The sequence below is a fragment of the Rhea pennata genome, chromosome 4 (assembly GCF_028389875.1).
Source record: "Rhea pennata isolate bPtePen1 chromosome 4, bPtePen1.pri, whole genome shotgun sequence".
Taxonomy (NCBI): Eukaryota; Metazoa; Chordata; class Aves; order Rheiformes; family Rheidae; genus Rhea; species Rhea pennata.
In genome coordinates, this window is record NC_084666.1 from 18,887,932 (window position 1) to 18,909,827 (window position 21,896).

At 34.1% G+C, this 21,896-nt stretch overlaps 1 protein-coding gene across 3 annotated transcripts in view; it reads right to left on the minus strand.

Annotated features, from left to right (window-relative positions):
• ADGRA3 (adhesion G protein-coupled receptor A3) overlaps positions 1-21,896 on the minus strand; it is a 55,765-nt gene that overhangs the window by 11,732 nt on the left and 22,137 nt on the right. For all 3 annotated transcript variants that reach the window (XM_062575394.1, XM_062575396.1, XM_062575395.1), the window contains exons 3-12: positions 19,925-19,996; positions 18,669-18,740; positions 17,699-17,770; positions 15,796-15,956; positions 14,402-14,615; positions 13,324-13,488; positions 6,339-6,540; positions 4,101-4,250; positions 1,242-1,403; positions 784-987 (exon numbers count right to left, since the gene is read on the minus strand). In XM_062575394.1, coding sequence (XP_062431378.1) covers positions 784-987; positions 1,242-1,403; positions 4,101-4,250; positions 6,339-6,540; positions 13,324-13,488; positions 14,402-14,615; positions 15,796-15,956; positions 17,699-17,770; positions 18,669-18,740; positions 19,925-19,996 — 1,474 coding nt within the window. The remainder of the gene's footprint in view (positions 1-783; positions 988-1,241; positions 1,404-4,100; positions 4,251-6,338; positions 6,541-13,323; positions 13,489-14,401; positions 14,616-15,795; positions 15,957-17,698; positions 17,771-18,668; positions 18,741-19,924; positions 19,997-21,896) is intronic.

Consider the following 21,896-nt stretch of genomic DNA (forward strand, 5'->3'; position numbering starts at 1 on the left):
CCACTTGCTACAGCTAATAAAGCTCGTATCAATAATCCATTCCAATACTTTTCCAAGGTAGATTTTGGCAATCAGAAGCAACATCCAAGACCATGTGCAAACACATACATAGAGCAGATAAAGAGAAATGTTGAAATTGTGGAAAAGTATCATTGAAAAAAAGTTTTGATAATTTGTATACAAGTTTTGTTTGGGTATGGAAGCATGCATATAGTTTTGCATGCACCTGCAATGTTGTTCAAAAGCACATTAAGTAATAAAAGCTAACTGGTATGCTCTGAAATGTAACCAAAAAATATTTTTATGAACTATGAGGGAGAGGGGCAAGGAGAAGGTGGAGAGAAAAACTGAGCCTTTCAGGCCTGTTTTCCAATTCATGCTTATTTACATTGTCACTCCAATCAGAGTATTTCAGACATTTTTTGGATATTACTAATATGTAATTTAGTATGTAATTATAGTGAAAACACATAAAGACAAATATCATGAACTAGGCAGCTTTTCAGCTTCCACACTTACGAGATATTCTGAAAGTATCTTTCAACTTAAGGTATTTTAATAAAGAAAATCAGATCTATTTACTAAAAATTGTATCCATTAAACAATTATACCACAATCAAACTGTATTATCCCATGCACTTTAATTATCCACTATCACAGCCAATTTACATTATGCAAGAGTCTTATTTTAACATCAGAAATCAATAATTTCAGCTTGCTTTCTAAATGTTTCACATTTAAGGTATTCTTACAAAGTCAATAGGGAAAAAATGAGTAGCAGACCTTTAATGCCAGGCTTGACAGTGTATTTGAAACATTGCACTTAAAGCTTAGCTGCTTATCTAAATTTCCATCTGGATCTCTTCTCCCATAATCACCGAGTCCTGTACGGTCTGATGTAGCCACCTTCTGAAATACGGTGCATGTCATCCCAGTGAAACCAGCAGCCTTTATTACATAAGCCTCAAGAGCAATATTTGGAGAATACTGTGATAACAAAAGCAGAAACTCATTAAATACATTTCTACACTGTGTAAAATTAACAAATAATCTTTATGGGATTCTCTGTCATAACACTACACAAAAAAGCCATTTTGTGTAACTGGCAGAAAGATCAGAAAATTTCTCCCCTCCCTACATAAACAGTAAGCATTTCAGGTGATGCCAACATCTGTTAAACAAAGGAAAATAATAAAAAAAAAAAACCCTAAAATGTCTTTAAGTAAATAATTTATGCTTACAGTGGAGTAAACTTGAGCCCCATTTGCAAGTCGATACATAGCAATTTTCTGCAGACACTGTACAATTCTAGTGCAAGCTTTGGCTTCCCTCTGTGCCATCCACAGAACACGTTCATCCGCCAACATAATGTTACTTGCTATGTCCACCATCACATCACCAAGCTAACAAGGAAGAGAAATAGTCTATTTTACATTTTTGATCACTTACAAAGTAGGATCATTTGGCATCGTTTTGAAACAGAAAAATACAGAGCAACTGTTAGCATAAAAAGAAAAAAAAAAAAAAGAAAAACCAGTTGTTCCTATTTCAATCGCTGCTTGTCAAATTTAGACACTGAAATACTTCAACTCAGACATTTACCTCCGCTCCATCCAACAGAAATCTTACGCAAATGCAACTTAGCTATTTTTATTATACTTGGAGAATGAAAGCATGGGAAATACCACTATTTTAATAAAGTGCAGTACCACAAGTTCTACTTTACTAATTAATTAGTAGGACTATCATTATCTTTGAACCTGAAATAAATAAAAATAAAACCTATAAGTTAGCAATAGTATAGTTAGGGGGAAGAGAGCAAGAAAAGAGTAATATAGTAGAAAATTAGCACACAGTCATCTTGCTCCTCCTGCTTTTCTCCTGCTATACCTAGCTCATCTTTTCTTCAATTCCTCCCTTGTTTTACCTTCAATTTTTTCTGGACTGTTTTATGTTACACATGTAACAGCGAGTAACTACAGGTACCACAGCTGAAATCAAACCACCAATCACATTGTTTTTGAGTTTATTTCATGCTCCTATCTTGTCTCTTCTGCATGGCAGATCCACACAAATCAAAGGAAATGCATTCATTAGGTCCTAACTGCCAAAATTCACAAACACCTACATTGACAGGAGAGAATTTTCATAGCATTTCAGAAACAGTGACAGAGACTGGAACAAAAGTAAGGGTACATATTATTTTCCATCGTAGGCTTCCAATTGAGCTAAACGAAATGCAATTTCCAGTACCTAAATTTAGGAACTGAAATTTTATATATGAAAGTAAAACAAACAATCCCCATCCCCACACACACACACTTTCACATCCCTGTTACCTGATTTCTTTGTAAGTAACAACCTGAAAAGGAGTTATTTACATAACAAAACATTGTAGTTCTGTTTTGTTTTAAAACAGACTAAGGGACAGATGCATTATCAACAGCTAACAGAGCACTACAGCAGCATTTGCAGGCTGTAGTCCTTTTTATTAAGTTCTGTAACAAATCAAAGCTCAAGTAATTGAAGGAGATTCTTATTACCTGAAAACTGCTATCTACTATTTTTTTTTAAACACCACACCAACACATCATTTTTACATTAAAAGTTTAAGATTCTGAAGGTATACAACTTGAGTTGTTTCATGAAATACACGTATTTTTATTATACTTTTTTTTTCTTATCAAGATATACCCAAGTTTTTTCAACTGCATTCTAATTTAGGACAATCTACTAAGAACTTTCAGAAGACTTCTTTTCAGTTTGTTTCCATTTTGGCATGAAAAAGCTATTAAAAATGCATTTTATAATTTATCTCAGAATAGCCAAACAGTAACACAAATTAAAAAACTGACAGTAAATTTGCTACGAGCATCAACTTATTACATTCACTTAAGAAAAATGGGTAGCGTAAAAAAAAAAAAAAAAAAACCATCAACAAAAAAAAACTTAACATTATTAGTATTAAAAATTATTAAATGAACTTCCACTCACATTCTTTCAACATGTCACAGAATGACTAAATATGTTTCACCAAATAAAGTAAATAAAAATACCTTGCCTAATGAAAAAAAAAAAAACTAAATCACCTATGAATTTAACTTTGGCAGTTTTATGGCATCTATCACCTTCAAACGTGGCAGAATAATGCCAAACTGTCAATCTACAAACACTAAATCACAGCTAAGAAAAGAATATCCTTATAATGTAACAAATCACGCAACAAAGGCATGTTACTATTTTAGGCTGGGTAAAAAAAACCAACCATTTAATGAATTACTTTAGGAATTGCAAAAATACACAAAATATTTCTGGAGCTATCAGTGTAAAAGGGTATCTAGCATAAAAATTCTCCAAGGAGTTCTGCAAAGAATCTACAGGCAGCATTTATGGTTGGCTGGGGACAGGAGAAGGGCGAATTTGGCATTTTTTTTTTTTAATGCACAACTTCAAAAAATTGATGCATTGTGGTCTTCAACTTCCCAACATGCACTGTACAGTGAGATCAATAAAACCTCTGTTCAGCAGTGAAACAGAGAGTTCCTACCCACTGGTGGGACTATTCAACCACTTAATTTTCTCCCCAACAGTGAGCTTTCTCTAAGATTTTATTTTAATTTCTTATCTTATATTCTGCCAGATATAGGTATGAAAACCTTAGAGATGTAGCTCAATACTGAATAAAGACAGCCTATCATGGCAGGAGGGGAGAAGATAAGTCTTGTTTTATTCATTATTGAGAGGATCTCTGAGGCTTTCATTTTTTTTTTTAAATAAAAACATACCAATGAAAACCTGTGCGACCCACTCCATATTAAATAAAAGCAGACTTACTTTACCTATCTCCCTGCTCCAGTGCTGACCAGAGGTGTTACTCACATTACAGGTCCAGTGAATGCTGGATCATCGCAGCACGAATGCAAAGTCTGTGACCATGGGTCAGCAACTTCAGGGACCTACTAAACAAACAAAAACATGGAACAATCTGATAAACTGCTAATTCAGCAGCTTCATCTAGTGTTGAGAAGGTTTCATTGCTCAGAATAAAGACAAACACTTCATCTGATTATCTTTAAAGTGATGGCAAATTTTCCAGTTACCTCTTTATACTTTTCAGCAAATCTTCCAAATTTCTCTATCATTTCAGCCACAAAAATAACATCCATCTTATCAGAAAAATTTGCTGCTTCAACAGTATAAGCCAAGAGCTGTCTTGCTGTTGCCACTGCATTAGTAAGGTTGAGCGGCATCTATATAAAGAAGAAATATAAGCATTTTGAAGTGAAAATTAAGTACAAGATAAATGAAACATTTGGGAAAGTGCTGATGTGTTAATTATTAAAATAAGAAGCAATCCCCACAGGAATCATGAGAGTGCAAACACTGTTTTGCTAGCCATGGACTACTACCTTACTCGCTAGCAACAATAAAATCCTACAAGTCAAGGAATCAGTATTTGTATTTGCAGTAAAAAGCTGATTTTTGTCCTCTTGTCTGAGGAGGAAGAGAGCAGAAGAGATGTTGCACTAAGAGGAGCAAAAAAGATAGCACTGTTAAATGTTTACTTTCCTTTGCATCAGAGCCCACGCATAACTATCCAAAGCTCATAAAAATATGTAATTTGTAACAAGAGAAGCCAAGAGAAATTCACAACCACCACTGCTGTACCACTCGCTCTTTATTCTGTAATTACTGAAAGTGTACTTGAAACTGAACACAAAAAAACCAAAACCACAGATTCTCTGCAAGATGAAGTTCAAGATTTCACCCCTGTAAAAAGAACCATGCTGGAAGTTCTTTACCACTAAATAGTATGTAATACCAAAATGCCTGAGCTAGCACAGCAAAACTATACAAACACTATTAACTCAAGATCAAATGGTATTTATCCATGTTAATCCAAACTAGAGATGCCCTGTCCCTCTATTTTGTGGCATGTGTACTCACTCTGCCCTACTGAATTTGTAGTGTGCCACACAAGCATAGCTGTGTATTAATCCCTGCAGGTTTTAGCACACGTCTGTAGATCTAAAAGCAATTAATGGAAGAATATTCTTCCCCAACACTAAAACATACATTTAATTGTAAATCAAGTACAAAATCATCACACACACACACTGAAATTAGCTTTCAATTCTGTATAATCTCTTGGAACTTTTTCTTTAAATATGAATTTCTTTCCACTCAAAACCATACCTGTATGATACCCAAATAAGACCGGTGAAATATAAATTCATCATTTTACAGAAGTTTCCTTCCATTTTCAATGTAGACTTCTATTTGACTTAAATAGCTTGAAGTTTTAACAAAACAAGTAGACTACCTTTGTATTCAAAGACTCTTAACGATACTTGTATCATTATTACATTTAAGCGCTGGAGAGACAACAAGTATGTGCAAAATATTACTAACAAGATTTCCAGACCTACTACACAAAAAGACAACTCTGATGAGGAAAAAAAAAAAAAAAAAAAAAAAAAACCTAAATCCAAAGCATCCTGATCTTTCGGGGGGGGGGGGGAAGGGAAAACACCCCCAAAACTCCCCCATCCCAAAAATCCAAACAAACACATATTTCAGTGTAGTATGCTTGTGCTCCTGTATCTAAACAGGAAATAGGAACAGTTATCTGCTTCACTTACGGGAATTACAGTTCTGCTTTTCTGAAGATACCATTCTGACCCTCACTTCCTGATACAAAATTGACAACCTTCTTATAAAATCTGAAAAATGCTGGGTAACCAAAAGCAGTTAATAGGCTGAAATAACATAGGTTTTGGAGCAAGTGCAGCTCTTAAATTGGGCTATAGCATGCAGTCAGGAGTAGGGCTGAGCTGGCACAGGCCCTGTGGAAAAAATGTGAATTCTGAGGTGAGGAAAAAGGAAACTAGCAGCATCAGAAGTACCCAAAAGGCAGAGATGCAACCTTGCTGTGCCCCACAATGGGACAAAATATCTTTCTTTTCTTTTCAGCCAACAAAAAGTCACTATAAATTTCTAGGGTAATAATATTCTTCAATATATCAAGATGGACAAAATTCAAGTCATGGGCATTTTTTTCTGTTTTGCGGAACTATAGACAAGGAAAATAAATTTCAATACAGGGTCAGCACAAGTGCAGTAATAAATTTTTCTCTTCACTTTCAGTCTGGGGGACACTCAAAAGAGAATTTAAACTAAAAATCTAACATAAAGCTAGAAGTTCCATGGCAGTGCTCAGAGTGATGTGTTGTTCATAACTGAGCTAGATTCCTAGTATTACCAACTACAAAGTGGAGAGACAGTTTCATGTTTTTATTTCATTAAAGAAATGATGTTTACAGAAATGCACGAGTTACCTGATTAAACATATACAGAACTCTAGTCACATCATTTGCATACTGGCACTTAGAGTAGTCCTCTTCTGCCCAGTATCCTCCCCTATCACATCTGCGCCAAGCTCTTCTTTCATCTTGTGAATTGCCAGGATATATCCCACTGCCAGCAGAGTAACGTGTACACAGCAGGTATGCAGTGATGCCTGCCAGTGTTCTAGGCCACCTGGGGAGTCAAAAGCAGGGAAGAAAAGACATTTACATGACAAGTAAATAAAAAGATTAAGCACTGCAACATGAAATAAAAGAGACATTCAATACTAAGCATCTCTAAATTATTTAAAGGGCCACCTTCGCTAGCCTTCAGAACTTTCAAGCTGCTTGTATTTGAATGCTGGTAACAAAATGAGTTCTAATGCTGGCATGCTTTTTCCCGTTCTTTCACGGGGTTGCAGATGAAGGAGAAAAAAGGCGTTCCTATACGTACTAGAAAGTTTGACTTTTTTTTTTAACATAAAAGAAGGCAGCTTACTTCATGAACATTTCCTGATTAAAGCTATATAAAGTTATTAAATATACTATAGCAAGTAGCAAGCCCTACAGTATTTCTACAGCCCTATAGTATGTCCTATTCACATACACCAATGCAACTTTCAAGTGACTTTGTTCACACTGATACTAAACTACAGATATGAAAATATTATATTCAAAGTAATTAAGAAACAGCAGTAGTAGTACAACCATTATGACAGATTTTGCATCAAATATCATATCAAATAGAAAATAATTTTAATGTGAAAAGAAAGTGTTCATCATGCTAAAAAAGGAAGTAGGAAAGAATTCCTTTAGGATGAAGTTTTCAGCTTTTAGTGATACAGAGCCAAGCATTTTAAAGAAAACTTTTTAATATTCTCAATTTTCTCTTCTGTAATTATACTATACATTTTCTCTATATAAATATATTAACAGATAGAAATGAAATAATGAATAATAAATACAGAAAATTAAACTGCAATATACCTCAGTGCACTGATTATTCATGACATCAAAACTGATTCAAAAGAAATACAAGAATAAAAAGAAAACACCTGAATTTAGCTACAGTTTTGAGGAGAGGAGGACACTGACAAGGAATGCCAATTAGTCTGCCTCTCCCTCCTTCATATCCCCCATAAGATATGAACCTTCAATATTTAAATCATTCTGAACATCAATACGTAAAATTTACCACAAAACACATACGATACAGAATGTTAAATACTTCGAATTCAACATAAAAGTTTTAACTAAATTAAGAACTAAATACAGCTTCGTTTGATCACTGCAGGCTTTCTGTACCATAACCAGGTGAGGGCAAACTAAGCCCTTTTAAACAACGTTAAGAATTGACGTACACTTTTTCTTCAGCCTGAAGAATTCTAAAGGCCTTTACACAGAGCTATTGTCCCCAAAAACTGAAAGAGCCACACAAAGGATCCTGACACATAACACTGATTTAAGTGTTTGGTGCTTTTTTTTTTTTTTTTTTAATCTGGACAGTGTTTCAGTAAGTGGCGATTTATCCACTACTACAATTTAAATTAGAAGCAGCTTAGAACATACCTAAATTTTGGAAGGAAAAAAACAATAAAAAAAATGAACATTTCTGTGTTTGAAGGAAGATGGAATGAACATCTTGAAGGATGTTCCACCTTAGGAAGCTAAAATTTAGGTAATATTAACATGAAAAGAGAAACTGAATGAGTCTCAGTCAGTTCCAATTTTCTCATTTGTTTTGAATGCACCATCAGTTTAGTAGCTTACAAATGATATTGGAATTTATCACAGTTCTCTCAAGGAAAGGAAAAATTCCAGGGATGGTTTTTGAGCAAGACAAGAGGCTACAGTTTTCAACTACATTAACTGATGCAAGAAGATTAACCTCCTGTGGTATACTGAAAGCCTTCTCTATCTCAAATTCCTATCTGTTCCTAATCAGCTCCAGCAGACCACTTAGAGCATCTTCAGTAGTGGAAGAAAGACTTATTTCAGGCACTTTGGCAAAGATTACTTAGGTTTGGGCAAAACAACAAGCAACTCATAAAAAGGTAACTTCTTGCCTTCTTAAACTGCATAGGTTATGGCATAGCCATAAAAGAACTCAAAGTCAGTAAAGGAATCTAATGGAATAAACTAGACAGTAATTACAACAGATAAAAACAGCAGAGATAACTCCCTAAATCTTACTGCCTATTACCACAGCTTTGGCATTACAAATCAATTCTCCGCATTTTCTCCATGGAGTTAAGAAATGGAGAACCATTATTATGATCATCACCAAAAATACTGAATACCAGAAGAGATGAAAGATGATGGTTCTGGTCTTGTAGCAGAGCTTCACCCAGCCTAGCAAATACACACTTCTATTCAGAGCCTCAGAAGCAGTGACTCGTTTTTGTTCAGAAATTAACAGAAATGTCACCATTCACCCTTTATCGGGAAGGAAGGCTTATACCAGAACTGGTGGTGGTGGACAGAAAGTTAAAAGAAAAATAAAACAAACAACAAAAGAATCAGAACAGTTTTAAAATGCCAGCAATTACATACAGGTATCCTGGAAAATGTAAAACAGTTCAAAGAATAAACGTGTTCTCTAATGGTAGTACGAGCTATTTACTATCCTTTCTCTTGTGGAGAAGAGCAACAACAGGAGGAGGGGGGAGGAAACAAGCTTCCTTAGAAAAAAATCCAGTGGCTTTGGTGAGTTGCTGCAGTCACAGTAATGAGCTTAATGTGACATTACATCCAATCTAGAAAGCTAACAAATACACTGCTGGATCACATCTGGCCAACTCCAATCACTGCCAAAACATTTTGGACGGATCTGTTCGGAAGGATGGAGTGGACACAGTACAAACCAACCCGGAACGTAAGCGTACAAACCAATCAGAACATGCAAACTCTTACCCAAGTCTCTGAAATTCCTATATGGATAATCAGAACATGGTTTGATTAACACAGACTTTGGAAAAACAGCTACAAACTACTTCCAATCTCCAACTTCATATGGATACAAAAAAAAAAAAAAAAAATCAAGAAAATGAAGCAAGGAAGAAAATAGGCAGATAAGGACAATTAATACATCAGATGGCACAACTACTACAAGATGTGCAGCCCCATAATGCATCCAAAACTCGGCTTCCAAAATGTGGCAAGAGTCAGATTTTCAGATTTCCAGAAACCATTGTTTCTGGAATATTAAAATTTAAAATACTCCATTTCCTTGACCAAAACAATTTTCTAAACATTCATTTTTTTAGGGGAGGGGGAAGGAGTAAGTTTCCACCTCATCAACTACACCACTTAGAAAGGATATCTGTTTCCAAAGATAATTTTCTGAAAAATGTATTTCTCCAAAGTATTTTAAGTTACAGCGTGGCCAGGTCAATTTTAACTGAACATGATATATTACAGATGGAGCGCCACACAACCTTGGGATAAAGTCTGTGGTTCTCCCAAATGTTATATGGCATAAACTCCAGGACCTGATAAGTAGTATCACTGAAAAATGGCATGTGCAATTCCTTTCCTCACTTTTCACTCCCAATTCTAAAACATTAGAGAAAGAAACCAAAGTGAAAAACATTTTTTTTTCTGCGACAGTTTTTCATTATTACAGTTCTAAACAGATAGAATTCCTAAGGTTTAGATCATCAGAAGCCAACAAGCAGATAAAATTTAGAGTTTCAGTATAATACTAATTCAGTAGTCATTATTAGGTGATCACAAGATTATCTCCTCTCCTTGCTCTTCTCTCCAATTCCCCTATTTTCTTAATCAACCTCTTTCCCTTTTTTCACTGTCCCCTTTTCTCCTGCACTTACTTCATTCCTTTTCCTAAATGGCATTTTATCATCTTCTACCATGAACTTCTTAAAGGGATACTAACAACTTCAGATAGTCATATAACCAGTGCCTTGTGTTTCCTAACAAAATTAAATACCTACAGAAATAAAATGGATATATTACTAGCCTAAAATTTAGAAAACTTTCCACTAAACCTGAGTGATTTAAAACTCCTAGTCTTCCTGCCATAATTTCACATACACAAACACCACAAATGACCACAACTACTAAAGAAAGCACCTCTACTTCCCCATGTCCCTTACCCTCTTTCCTGTCCCATTCACAATACTCCTTGTGCTAGGGCAAGTTTCTTTGCAGCCCAGAAGTGAAGCAGCCAAAGAACTGATCCCACGTTTCCCTAATTCTATTTTTGCTGAGTGTTAACCCAGACCCTTCTCTAGCACGGACTATTTCTTCTTAACACCTGTATGAGATGAGGTACTCTGCACTTCCCCGACGCCCTAGAGGGCATTCCTGCAGCACTCTCTGTAAGGTAAAATGAATTGCAATTCTCATCACAAACGAAGACTACGTTAGCTTAGCTGCACTCTTCATTTCTCATAAACCTAAGCTCTGATGTCTTTCACTGTTTACCCAATTGCTAACAGAAGTGCAAATTCAGAATGTATTAGCACTCTTATTTTACCACTGTTTATAATTAGGTCCTTAAAATTTATCATATATACATGAGAGGAGACAGCTGTGGGGAAAAAGATGGTTCATTTACATTTAAGTAGTGTAATTTCATTTGAGGAGAAAAAAAGCTAGACCATGAGCTTTCCTTCATGCATATTAACTATTTTGAAAGCATTTATTTCTTTAAATCAACATTAACTTTCAGCAACAATAAATGAATTTTTATATCATAATTTCACTAACTTACACTTACTACAGTATTTTTATTATTATAGCTCAGTAATTCTCCTCTAAATTCAACATGACAATTACAGTCTTAAGATTAAGCCCTGTGGGTAAGAGTTTACAAAAGAATAATTCTTATATTCAAGATAGAGTTCTATCAACCATCAGGATAAAATTATTCCAAATACAAGAGTTGAAAGATTTACAGGTTAGGATGTATTTTACATTTAATCATAGACTGTACCTTATTCAAGGATATTATTCAAATAAGACTTCAAAGAATAACCAAATTAAAAAAAAAAAATCCAAGATTAAGACATTTTTGACCTACTTTTTTTAAACTCATACCAAACTACCATTACTGACACAAAGCAACTTCCTTCTTAACTACACTTAGGTATCATCTCCAATGGGATAAAACCTAGATGTCAGTTTTAAAATAGCTTCTAAGTTGAAATGACTAGCCAGTTCCAATTGAAAAAACTATAAAACCAAATTCACCTAGGATCATTTACAGCCATCTGCTCAGAACCATTTTCTCACCAGTCAAAGCCTGAATTCCATATGGTCTAAAAAGGTGAAAAATTACTCTTTAGTATTACTCTACTTAATCTACAAATGGGAGTCTGTTATAGTAAACTCAGACACAGTGAACCTTTTGATCAAAACTGAACTTTTCCTGAAATCTTACTTCTTTCCACTGAATTAGAGGGGGAAAATAACTATTACACTGAACAATCACTGAACACCACAGGTTAATTTAATGGAAAACACTTTCAAATAAGCTTCCACCATCTGTTTTCACCTCTAATGGCGAATCAAAGAAGAGCAATTCACACTTGTAACATAAGAAATATGTAAGTGATTTAAATAGATGTACATCGTCTTTGATGAATACTGCATGCATCTGTGACTTTCTTCACCTTTTCTCTTAAATAGGAAGTTCTCATTTCCTGATGTAATGCTCATTCCTGGAGCAGTAACCACTGCAGTGAAAGAGGCGGATATGCTTCTCATAAATAAATCATTGCAATGTAAAAGCAAAGCTTTTCAGGAATTCTAGATTGCCTCTGTGGAGCAAATGATCTTACCACCTCTTGCCTTATTACTCCCCAGACACTAGCTACCTCTTTTCTCAAACTGTCCAACCGATGAATATGAAGATGACAAACTTGTAACAAATGTTCTCAGCCAGGCCTTTACCTGAATTTTTGCTACAACCTGCAAACGGTCTTTCGCATTTGAAAGCTTGTCTTCTCTCCCCGCAACAAACTATGTCCTGGCAACATTATTTTATTTCAAGAAATGAAAAGTAAATTAAAGATTAATGGTTTGAGATTACCTATACAGAAAGAAAAAAACTTTAAAGAATCCTAATGCACACAGGGAAAGAAAAAAAAGTTGGCAGAAGTAAACAAAAGAGCAAACAAAAGGCCGACATACCCAAGCAGCGTATGAAAATGGAACATATAACTGGATAAAAGCAGTTATTAAAAAAAAAAAATCCTACCAACTGTAACAAGAACATATGCTAACAACATACACTAATTCTCAGCAGATACTACTGCAGGGAGGTACAACACAGAGTAGTTATAAAGCGAATTACCTTACTTATAGAGAATCTATACAGAAGCTATCTGTTACAGCTGGCACCTCCAGGAGTAACGTGTTGTTAGTGACCAGCAGCAGAAAGATCAGAAAAGGGAAAACAGGTGAAGAGATAAGAATAAAAGACAAAACACTCTGCAACATCCAACACTACAGAATATCAGAGCTGCTGCTACAGTCTCAACCATCATAAATGGAAACAGCATTCATATTATTTACTGTAATAACAAGAGGAAAAAGAAAACATTTTATGAGTCAGTGATTTTACTGTATGAGAGCAGGAGAGCTTTAAAAGTAGAATGGTAACCTGGTGGACAAGCCCAAACCGGTATGCGTTCTAAAGCTTATTTGTAAGTCATCTAAAAAGTATTATTCTATCCCATTAATTTCATTTATACGTTTCAGAAAAAAATCATAACTTATTTTCCATCTCTTCCAAAGGTGTTGGATAAAAAGCTCAAAGTTTAGGATTTCACAGTATACTGTACACTTATTTCAACACATACTAGTTTCACACAACTAAAAAACTGTTATATAGCATTTACAAAAGAACACCCAAGCAGATGCCTTTTAAGCATAATAATTTAGAGGAGGCAGGGAGTATATGTTAGGCAGACATTTTTACCTCCTTGAAAACAAAATTGATGTTACCAACCTGAAATCTCCTTTATTGTTCACAACCCTCTCTGGAGGGCAGTACTGTGCAGAACTTTCTAATACCACAATGTCTACTGTCCTTGTATTATTTCCACGTCTGGTTTGTACATGGCAACCCCAATTTCCTGTAGAGCCAGCCTGAATATTTGAGATTGTCAGTGCACTGGGTAAATTAAAAATAAATAAATAAAAATCACCAGTCTTGCAACAAAATATTATATAAGCTTTTACCAGGAGATGAATACAGGACAAAAAGACAATGGAAGATGCAAACAATTACATAAAACTGTAAATGACCTATAAAACTCAGAGCTATTTATAAATCAATAAACTGTAAGTAACAGGAAAATATTCAGACTCAATTATGTCAACAAATAACAGAAAAACAATAGCGAAGGGAAAAAATAGTTTCTTGACTTCAGAAAGAAGAGCTGAGAAGTTCAAATTCCCCCAAGTGTTATCACCATTCTTCAATTCAAAAATTCTAAACAGTTGTTGTAGAAATGCCAAACTAAAATAACTCCGAAAATGCAAAGTTTGTGGTAAGTCAAGTACCCTAATTTTCTTAGCACATTGAAAGAATACAGGATCATTCTAGAGATGCCAAATGAGGCAAAAAAACTGCTGCATGTGAAAGCACTACTATTAACCTCTGTTGGAGAATTTCAGTATTGTCAATCAGGGCATACTCAAAGGGAAGAGGAAAAAATTATGTGACTCGTTCACTTAACAGCCTTATTTTTGTAATTTTAATGTTCTAAGAGAACTATGCTCGTAAACTATCATTTTCTTTTATGTGAACCACATCTGGTAATTCTTTACACAGGAACTGTCTGGTCAAGCAGTAGTAATTACTCCTCTAACAATTAACAATAGTGATCAAAACAAGGTATTTTAAGAGATGATGTGTGAAATTACAAACTACTTCCTCACCAGGTAAATTTTTGTCCATGTAGGACTGTACGTACATTCACCCAGTGAGGATAAGAGGAACCTATTTGACATTGAAAGGGTTACTAAATCAGATTCAGCAAGAAATGAGGGATGGGAAATACAGGTTCTCTTTAAGGATTCACCTTGCAATCAGTGAGCAGTTATGAATCATATTTTTTTCAACAAAAATACCCTGGGACTCATCAGTTTCAACTATTTTTCCATCCTGATACCACAGTACTTGCATGTCTTGATCAATATATGAAGCCATACATTGGAAGGGTAGACTATCTCCTTCAAAGACAACCTGACGGTGAGATGGTGTCATATAGAAAGATGGTAATTCAAGAGGAGGTTCTAGAATTCATGAAATAAAAACAATTAATAGCCAGAAACCGTTACAAGCACATTCATCAAAAGAGGAGAAAACAGCACTAACTGGATATCAATTGTTGATATAACCTTTTGCCAGCTAAAGCTCACATTTATGTAAAATTACATTGATGCATCAGATCCTGGTAATTCAAATTCTTGGAAAATCCTTTTTCAAGCTGTTTTCCTTTAGCATAATAAATTTCAAAAGTGAAAATTAAACTGCAGTGAGAAATAAAAAGCCCCCATAAACTCTTACTTTTATTTCTTCATTGTATCTCAGTATTACTATTAAAAAAATTGTATATTTTATTATTTTGCCAGGAAGAACAATCCTAACACAAAGTAGTTAAATTGATAAAGCTTTCATCAAAGTAAGAGCCCATTGTTAGCAACCTCTAATACGTAGAAGTTTGAAAAACAATCTTTGTCAAGTCTTGCCATGGCAGCTTATGAGGTTGTTATCCCTTCTCCTTATGTTTACTACCCTCTCTTTGCAGGATATTCTTTTCTACTGTTAGAGCATAACTAGTGTTTATGCCTCAGATTTAAAAAAAAAAAAAAAAAAAAAAAAAAAAAAAAAAAAAAAAAAAAAGTTCAGCTAAAGCACTGGCAGCATGACCGAGTTTCTCACGAGTTTTCTATTCCTGCTTATAGCTCTGAATCAGATAACTGATCAGGACACAGGGAAACCATTACACTCTTCCCACCCCTTTTATTTCCATTGGAAACCAGTCAGCAAAAGAAACAAAAATAACCCGAAGACCTTTTCACTTCAAAAACTTGGAATAAATTTATGTCAGAGAGCTACACTTTGGAAACAAGGAAAAAAGTCATCAATTTCCCATTCCTAATTTTAGACAAAAATCCCTTAAAACAAGGTTTAGCAAGCAACAGTGTTTAACCCCAAAGCATGTTACTCATGGTTAGTTTCTACATTAGAATGTTCAGTCCTAATATCTACAACAAACGATTTTATTTCCAAGAACAAACAACATTGGTTCAGGACTAAAGATCAGCCTTGGAAAAAGAATCATTATAATTACTTTCATTTAAATGCTAAATTTCAGAGAAACACACACACACACACACCACTTTTCACAACAAATAGTAACAGAATAAAGAATGCATTAGAAAATAAGTACTGTATGTCAGAAATGCTTACCACAGGTCAAAAGCTCCTGCTTAATACCAGTTACTGTTTGGGACTGAAGTGATTTGGGATAGGCACATTTAGTTTCACGTACAGTTATATTTCTTTCTTTTAACCACTGATGCATCCACAATATGTTACAATCACAAAGAAGGTAATCAGTCTGAAATTCTCTGCAACATAAAATGGGTATTCACAACGATAAAATACAATGCACAAAGTTCTGAAAACCTTCTAAAGAGCCTTAGAGTGCCTATCACAGTCACACAATTCATTAACAAAAAGTCAGACTTAATACACAAGCATGACCTACAACACATTAAAAGAGCATGCTCTGCATATTACCGTCTCAGAAAAAGTTTACACATCCCAAGAAAAGGATTTCTGATTGTAAATATGAAGAGTGCCTAATATCTGTATATGAAATATTTTTTAATATTTTCTTTAATGGAGAGAGTTTATGCTACTTAAGTGAGCAGTAACAAGCAATAGCTTGAACATACAGAACATACACCTCCTTGACAAAAGGTTATTTTAGCACTTAAATGCTTTAACAGTAAAATCTATAGGAATATAAAAACATCTTATCACCTATTTCCCTTATGAGAGCCACTACTCATACCCTCTCCGTGATAGTTTTATTCCATGCTATATGAAAATGATATAGGATTTTAATTGATTCATAAAATCTACGCAATTTAACACTTTCTACTAAAACTATATACCAAATCCCCATAAAAATGTCTGTCGCAGTCAGCAAAATTAAAGGATAACATTAATATTTTATCTGTTTAGATGCAGTTAAAATGCAAAGGTCCTTGTGCCTACATTGTTTTTACCTCTATTAAAAAATATAATTTACTATTAATATATTTCTTTTCACAAATGTCTAGAGGATAATGTCACATCACAGGCGGAGTACTTCAAACAATTAACATTCTTTAAATGAGTGATCTGAAACTCTATTTGGTCTTTGTTCACAGGATCCTAAATACACACATATTTTAAAATAGACAACACTTACACTCAGGTTCTCATTAGACCTATGATGTTCTGCAGAGCAGTATTTTTGTATACAATTAATACACTAGGAATAACAAATTATGAGCAGTTATCAGGAGCTGGGGGAAAGGAGAAATCCTTTACCTTTATAAACAAGAAACTAACTCAACACCAAAGCCTGGAGAAATCAGAACTTTCTGGAAAGTCCCAGTATGGCAAGCCAACAATCATGACAGTGATGAAAAATGTAAATTGATAATCAGTACTGATAATTTTTCATTTATTTCCTTCCTTACACAGGATTACAGTTCATATGAAATTAAAAGAGCAAGAAAAAAAGAAAGTGGTTGATGTGTACCTGCTGTTACGTGCAACAGAAATACATTCTTCTTCAAAAAGTAAGTTTTCCTTAAAAGTAATTGTTCCCTTTATTAAAAATGCAATGTTTAAAATGATATTTAAATACAGTAAATAAGCAGTACATACAGAGTAAAATTTTCTGAAGTCTTGATGCTGGTAAAGCTCTATTCTCTGAGTCATATAAATAGCACATTTGGAACAAAGTTACTCAACTGCTCATGCAAACATTTGTATCTACATTTCCCACACACCTACTCAAATAAAGAAACAATTTTGATGTAATGTTTAAAAATACAAATTTTTAAATTTGTAAATCGTAAAATATAGTTTTGTAATGTAATATTATCAAATGAGAGTATTGACATTAATGTGGGAAACTATCCTTCACTATCTGGCATACTATGGGTATTTTGATTTGGCCATTTTTTAGTTTCAAACAAAGGGTTATTCCTAGAAGACTGAAACATGTTTCATGATTATAATTTTTATAAATGTCTTTTGTGAAGAACACAAATGATCATGTAAATTAAAACAAGAAGTGACAGCTACTTACAGAGACTTCAGTGAACCAAGATGATCAAATGTTCCCTGTGTAAGTGTAGAAAACAGATTTCCAGAAAGATTTCTAAAAGAAAAATATAATCATTTGAATCTCTTGTTCTAGCAACTAACATCTGAAATTAACCTATTAACTTAGTAAGTTCCCTTTTCAAAACAGCATTATTTTAAAATATACAGTATACAATTAGCAGGACAGTGTCTTAGTCTGTAAGGCTTCAAAGACTGTATCAAGTCTGATAGCCTAGCAAAAATTCCCAAAACAAGTTCCCCAATACCTCCCTTCTAGCTGAAAAATTTAAAATTGGAAATAAGGACTCAAAGTAAATATTTTACTTTTACTTAAAGCAACAACAACACATTTGGTATATGCTTCAAGAAATATAAAATTAGCTTCACTGTAGGCAGATAACTGAGGTGTTATTATTAACAAACTATAAAAAGTAATGTTTAGATATAGCAGAATATTTTAGGAAACCATTTCTACATCTCATGATCTCTAAAAAGGGAAAGCATTGCATAAGCAACATAACTACAGTAAAGAAATTTTCCATAATCTTAGAGGTTACTCTGTTAGTGTAAATGAAGAACTACAGTATGTAAAAAATCCAGCAAAAGACAGTCATACTGGCACTGCAGTAGAAGATATAAATATTTACAGCCTGTATAATCCCAAAATATTTTTCTAGGAAAATATTCTGACCAATCCATCACTTTCTTTTCCATACACATTCTAAGAACCTGGCAGACAGTGCAATGAATAGGATTTTGGTTGCAATCCCCTCCCCCCCCCCCTTTTTTTTTTTTTCTAAATGAGCTTGCTATTGAGTAACAAACTACAACCTGTGCAATGCTCCATGTCTTTTAAGTATATACCTAAAACTAAGTAAATATATTCCCACTGAAACAAAGGCTAACTTACATAAGAATAATACTTAAGTGAAATAATATAAAGTTATACTTACAATCTAACAAGACTTACAAGTCCTCTAAATATATCTGCATTCAGACAGCCTATTCTGTTGTTAGTTAAGTCTCTACAAAAAGGGAAAAGTAAGATTAGAATAAATTGTTTCATTTCAAAGTGACACACAGTCTACAGATTGAAGTACTTCAACTAATATTCATGTGTAAAAGATTACATCATATCTTTTTAAAGCAACATCAAAAGATGCTGTTGTGTGGGTGCACACATGCGCACACAGACACGAGTCCCTTTTCTCACTAAGCCAAAGAATATCCACACCATTAATGCATTTATTTCATATAAATATGATCTCTTCTACCATGGCACATATCATGGCAGAACACATTTAAAATAGAAGTCTTAAAATCAAACTGCCAAAAAGCTTTAAAGGTGTAAAAATTAAACTTCCAAGTAATACAGATCCAGATTCAGCCTTCAGCTTGAATTCTGAGGTTTTCAAAAGTTTAATTACAAACAAAATTTCCTTTTAAGTGAGTTGGATCATCTGACCAGTAACAAACAAATATAAAGACCCGAAGATTTAAGAAGGAAAGCTGCATGCTGACTGAAGGTCTGGAGGAAAAAAAAAAAAAAAAAAAAAAATCTGCCACTCAGAATCTGCCCCGATACTTTGGAAATCTGAGGAGAGAAAAAAATAAGTAAGAGAAAACAAAAGAATGTCTGTCATGCTCAGATCTTGTTTTTCAAGTTTCATCAGGGTCAGAATTTTCAGTCAAGGCATAAATCCCCCTAAAATGCGCTAATGGAAATGCTGACACAACCTTCAATAAAGCAGCAGTAATAGCACTTATCTAGAGACTCTGTGTTCTCCTACAGTATTTTGAGAAACAAAAACAGTGAAGTTAACGTTTAACAAAGCAACACTGCATGACAGCAAATCATCATTCAATCGGTAATGTCTCAAGTGACCACAACAGGGAAAGATGACAAGAATACAAAACAAGGAACAACCTACTGAAGGGACATGCCTACCAGGCTTCCTGGGACCAATCAAGAGATTGCCAAGCCACCAGCAGTTGACATTCTTCCATCTTAAGATGGAGAGCAGGAATATGAACTTCTACATCAACAGTTTGGCAACGATTCCTTTGTTATATTTATCCAAATTTTAAAGAAATAGGAGTTGAATTGTCTTTAAGAATTTCCAGAACCTTAAGACAAACCCAGGCACTTTTTTTTTTTTTTTTTTTTTTTAAAAAAAAAAAAAAACAACTAGCTACGCATACTACTTACAGTCTTTTTAGAGATGAAAGCCCCATAAAAGCTCCTGGATTTATAGTACTAATGAGGTTGTTCTTAAGGTCCCTGTGGAGAAAAATTAAGACATATTTATCACAAACTGACCTTTCATATACAGACATACACATACAAACATACAAAGATATATCTAACCTGTTCCAACTTCCTTGGAAATGACATATACAATCCCCACATTTTACTTTTTCTAACAAAGACTTCCAAAATTTGAAATATATTGGTTGCATTTTGTTCTTAATCAGGAAGCGGAATATAAACATGTATTCCTTTAAATGTTCCATCAATTCTTAGCAAACAAAAGGGTATATAGTCAACAATATTCTACTGTCAGAAGAGATCAGAGCTGCTCAGAGTATATTATATTTGCTCATTAAACTATCCAATGCTGCTTAGTCCAGCATCCAGTTTTGTTAGTGTTGCCCAATATCTAAAAAGCAGCAAATAAAGATCCTAAAAATGCAGCACAAAGATACAACACTGAAAGCTTCCAAGAAAAGATAACCAACATTGCTGAAAGATAACCAATCTTACTGGCACAGAATCAAAGCCCTGGCTGAGAAACCCAAATAAAGCTGGTGGAGAGGGAAAAAAAAAAAAAAAAAAAAAACAGTAACAACAACACCCCCCCCCCCAACCTCACTCCAATAACAGATTTAAAATACGAAGTTTCTAGAATAGGAGATTGCAAATAGATTTAAAGTGACCAAGTCATTAAACTGTTTCATTAACTGTACAGGTAATACAGGAGTTTTAGTTCTTGAGATATTTTACAGATATTATGTAATTATCTATTATTACAGAAAATACCTGCCAGTATCTACAGTTTTGAATAACCTTTATCACTGCATGAATGCCAAAAATATTTCTACATCCTTATTCATCCAAAACATGTACTACAGTATTATCTGACACTTCTCTTGCATTTATTACTACAGGAAAAAGTCCTAATTTTTTCATGCTATTCAAACATTCTGTATTTGAAAACAAAATTCCTAACTCCAATTAAAATCAAGTGTTAGCAAGTAGTGGCCAGAAAAACAACTCCTAGATCTACCACATTATTCTGCCATAAAAAAAAAAAAAAAAAAAAAAAAAAAAAAAAAAAAACAGCGCAAAAGGATTAATTAACCTACTAACAGAGAAATATGCATAATGAAAAAATAAATTTACCAAGATGAAACAATGGCATCCTCATCCTGCAGCCAGATAATAAGTAATAGCTTTGGTGCAATGGGCAATGTCATGGTACTACAGACGATGCCTCAGTGTCTCATCTAACATGCATAAACATTTTAAATACTTGAAGTATTACTTCATTACTTAAATACTGATTACATTACCATAAATTAATTTTAAAATTAAATTATAACTTTGATAAACACACACTTCTCATCTCAACTTTGCTTTCTTCTGCTGCATGGTTGCAGGGACTGCCAGCTCCTTCCTGAGCAATGTTAGGAAGATGCAGAACTGTAAAGTTTTTAAGCCTCTCTCAGTAGGCAGATAAATCAGGTGTTGAGACCATGATGAATCCAAGGAAACCAAATATTATCCATCACTTAAGTCATCATCAGTCTTTTGGACAGGGAAGAACAAACGATAATTACTGCTCAGATTTAAAATCAAGCAACTACCACTTAAAATTGAAAAATCTCCTTGAGGAAAGTCTGAGGGAAAAAAAAGAAGGAAAAAAAAAGAAAAAAAACTTTGACAGCATGCCTTAGAAATCCATTAATTTAGATTATTAGTGATCTTGAATTTCATTACTTTAATTCCACGCATTACTCCCTGAAATGTCTTGTTTAAATCTATTGTCTCAGGGGGAAAAATAAATAACTAAATAAAAGATTAAAAACAAAAGTCTTATTCTACTATTTGGTACTACATTTTGCCAGGTTAGCTGATAAAAATTGACTAGTCTAGCTTTTATGCAGTATTCTCTTCCTCC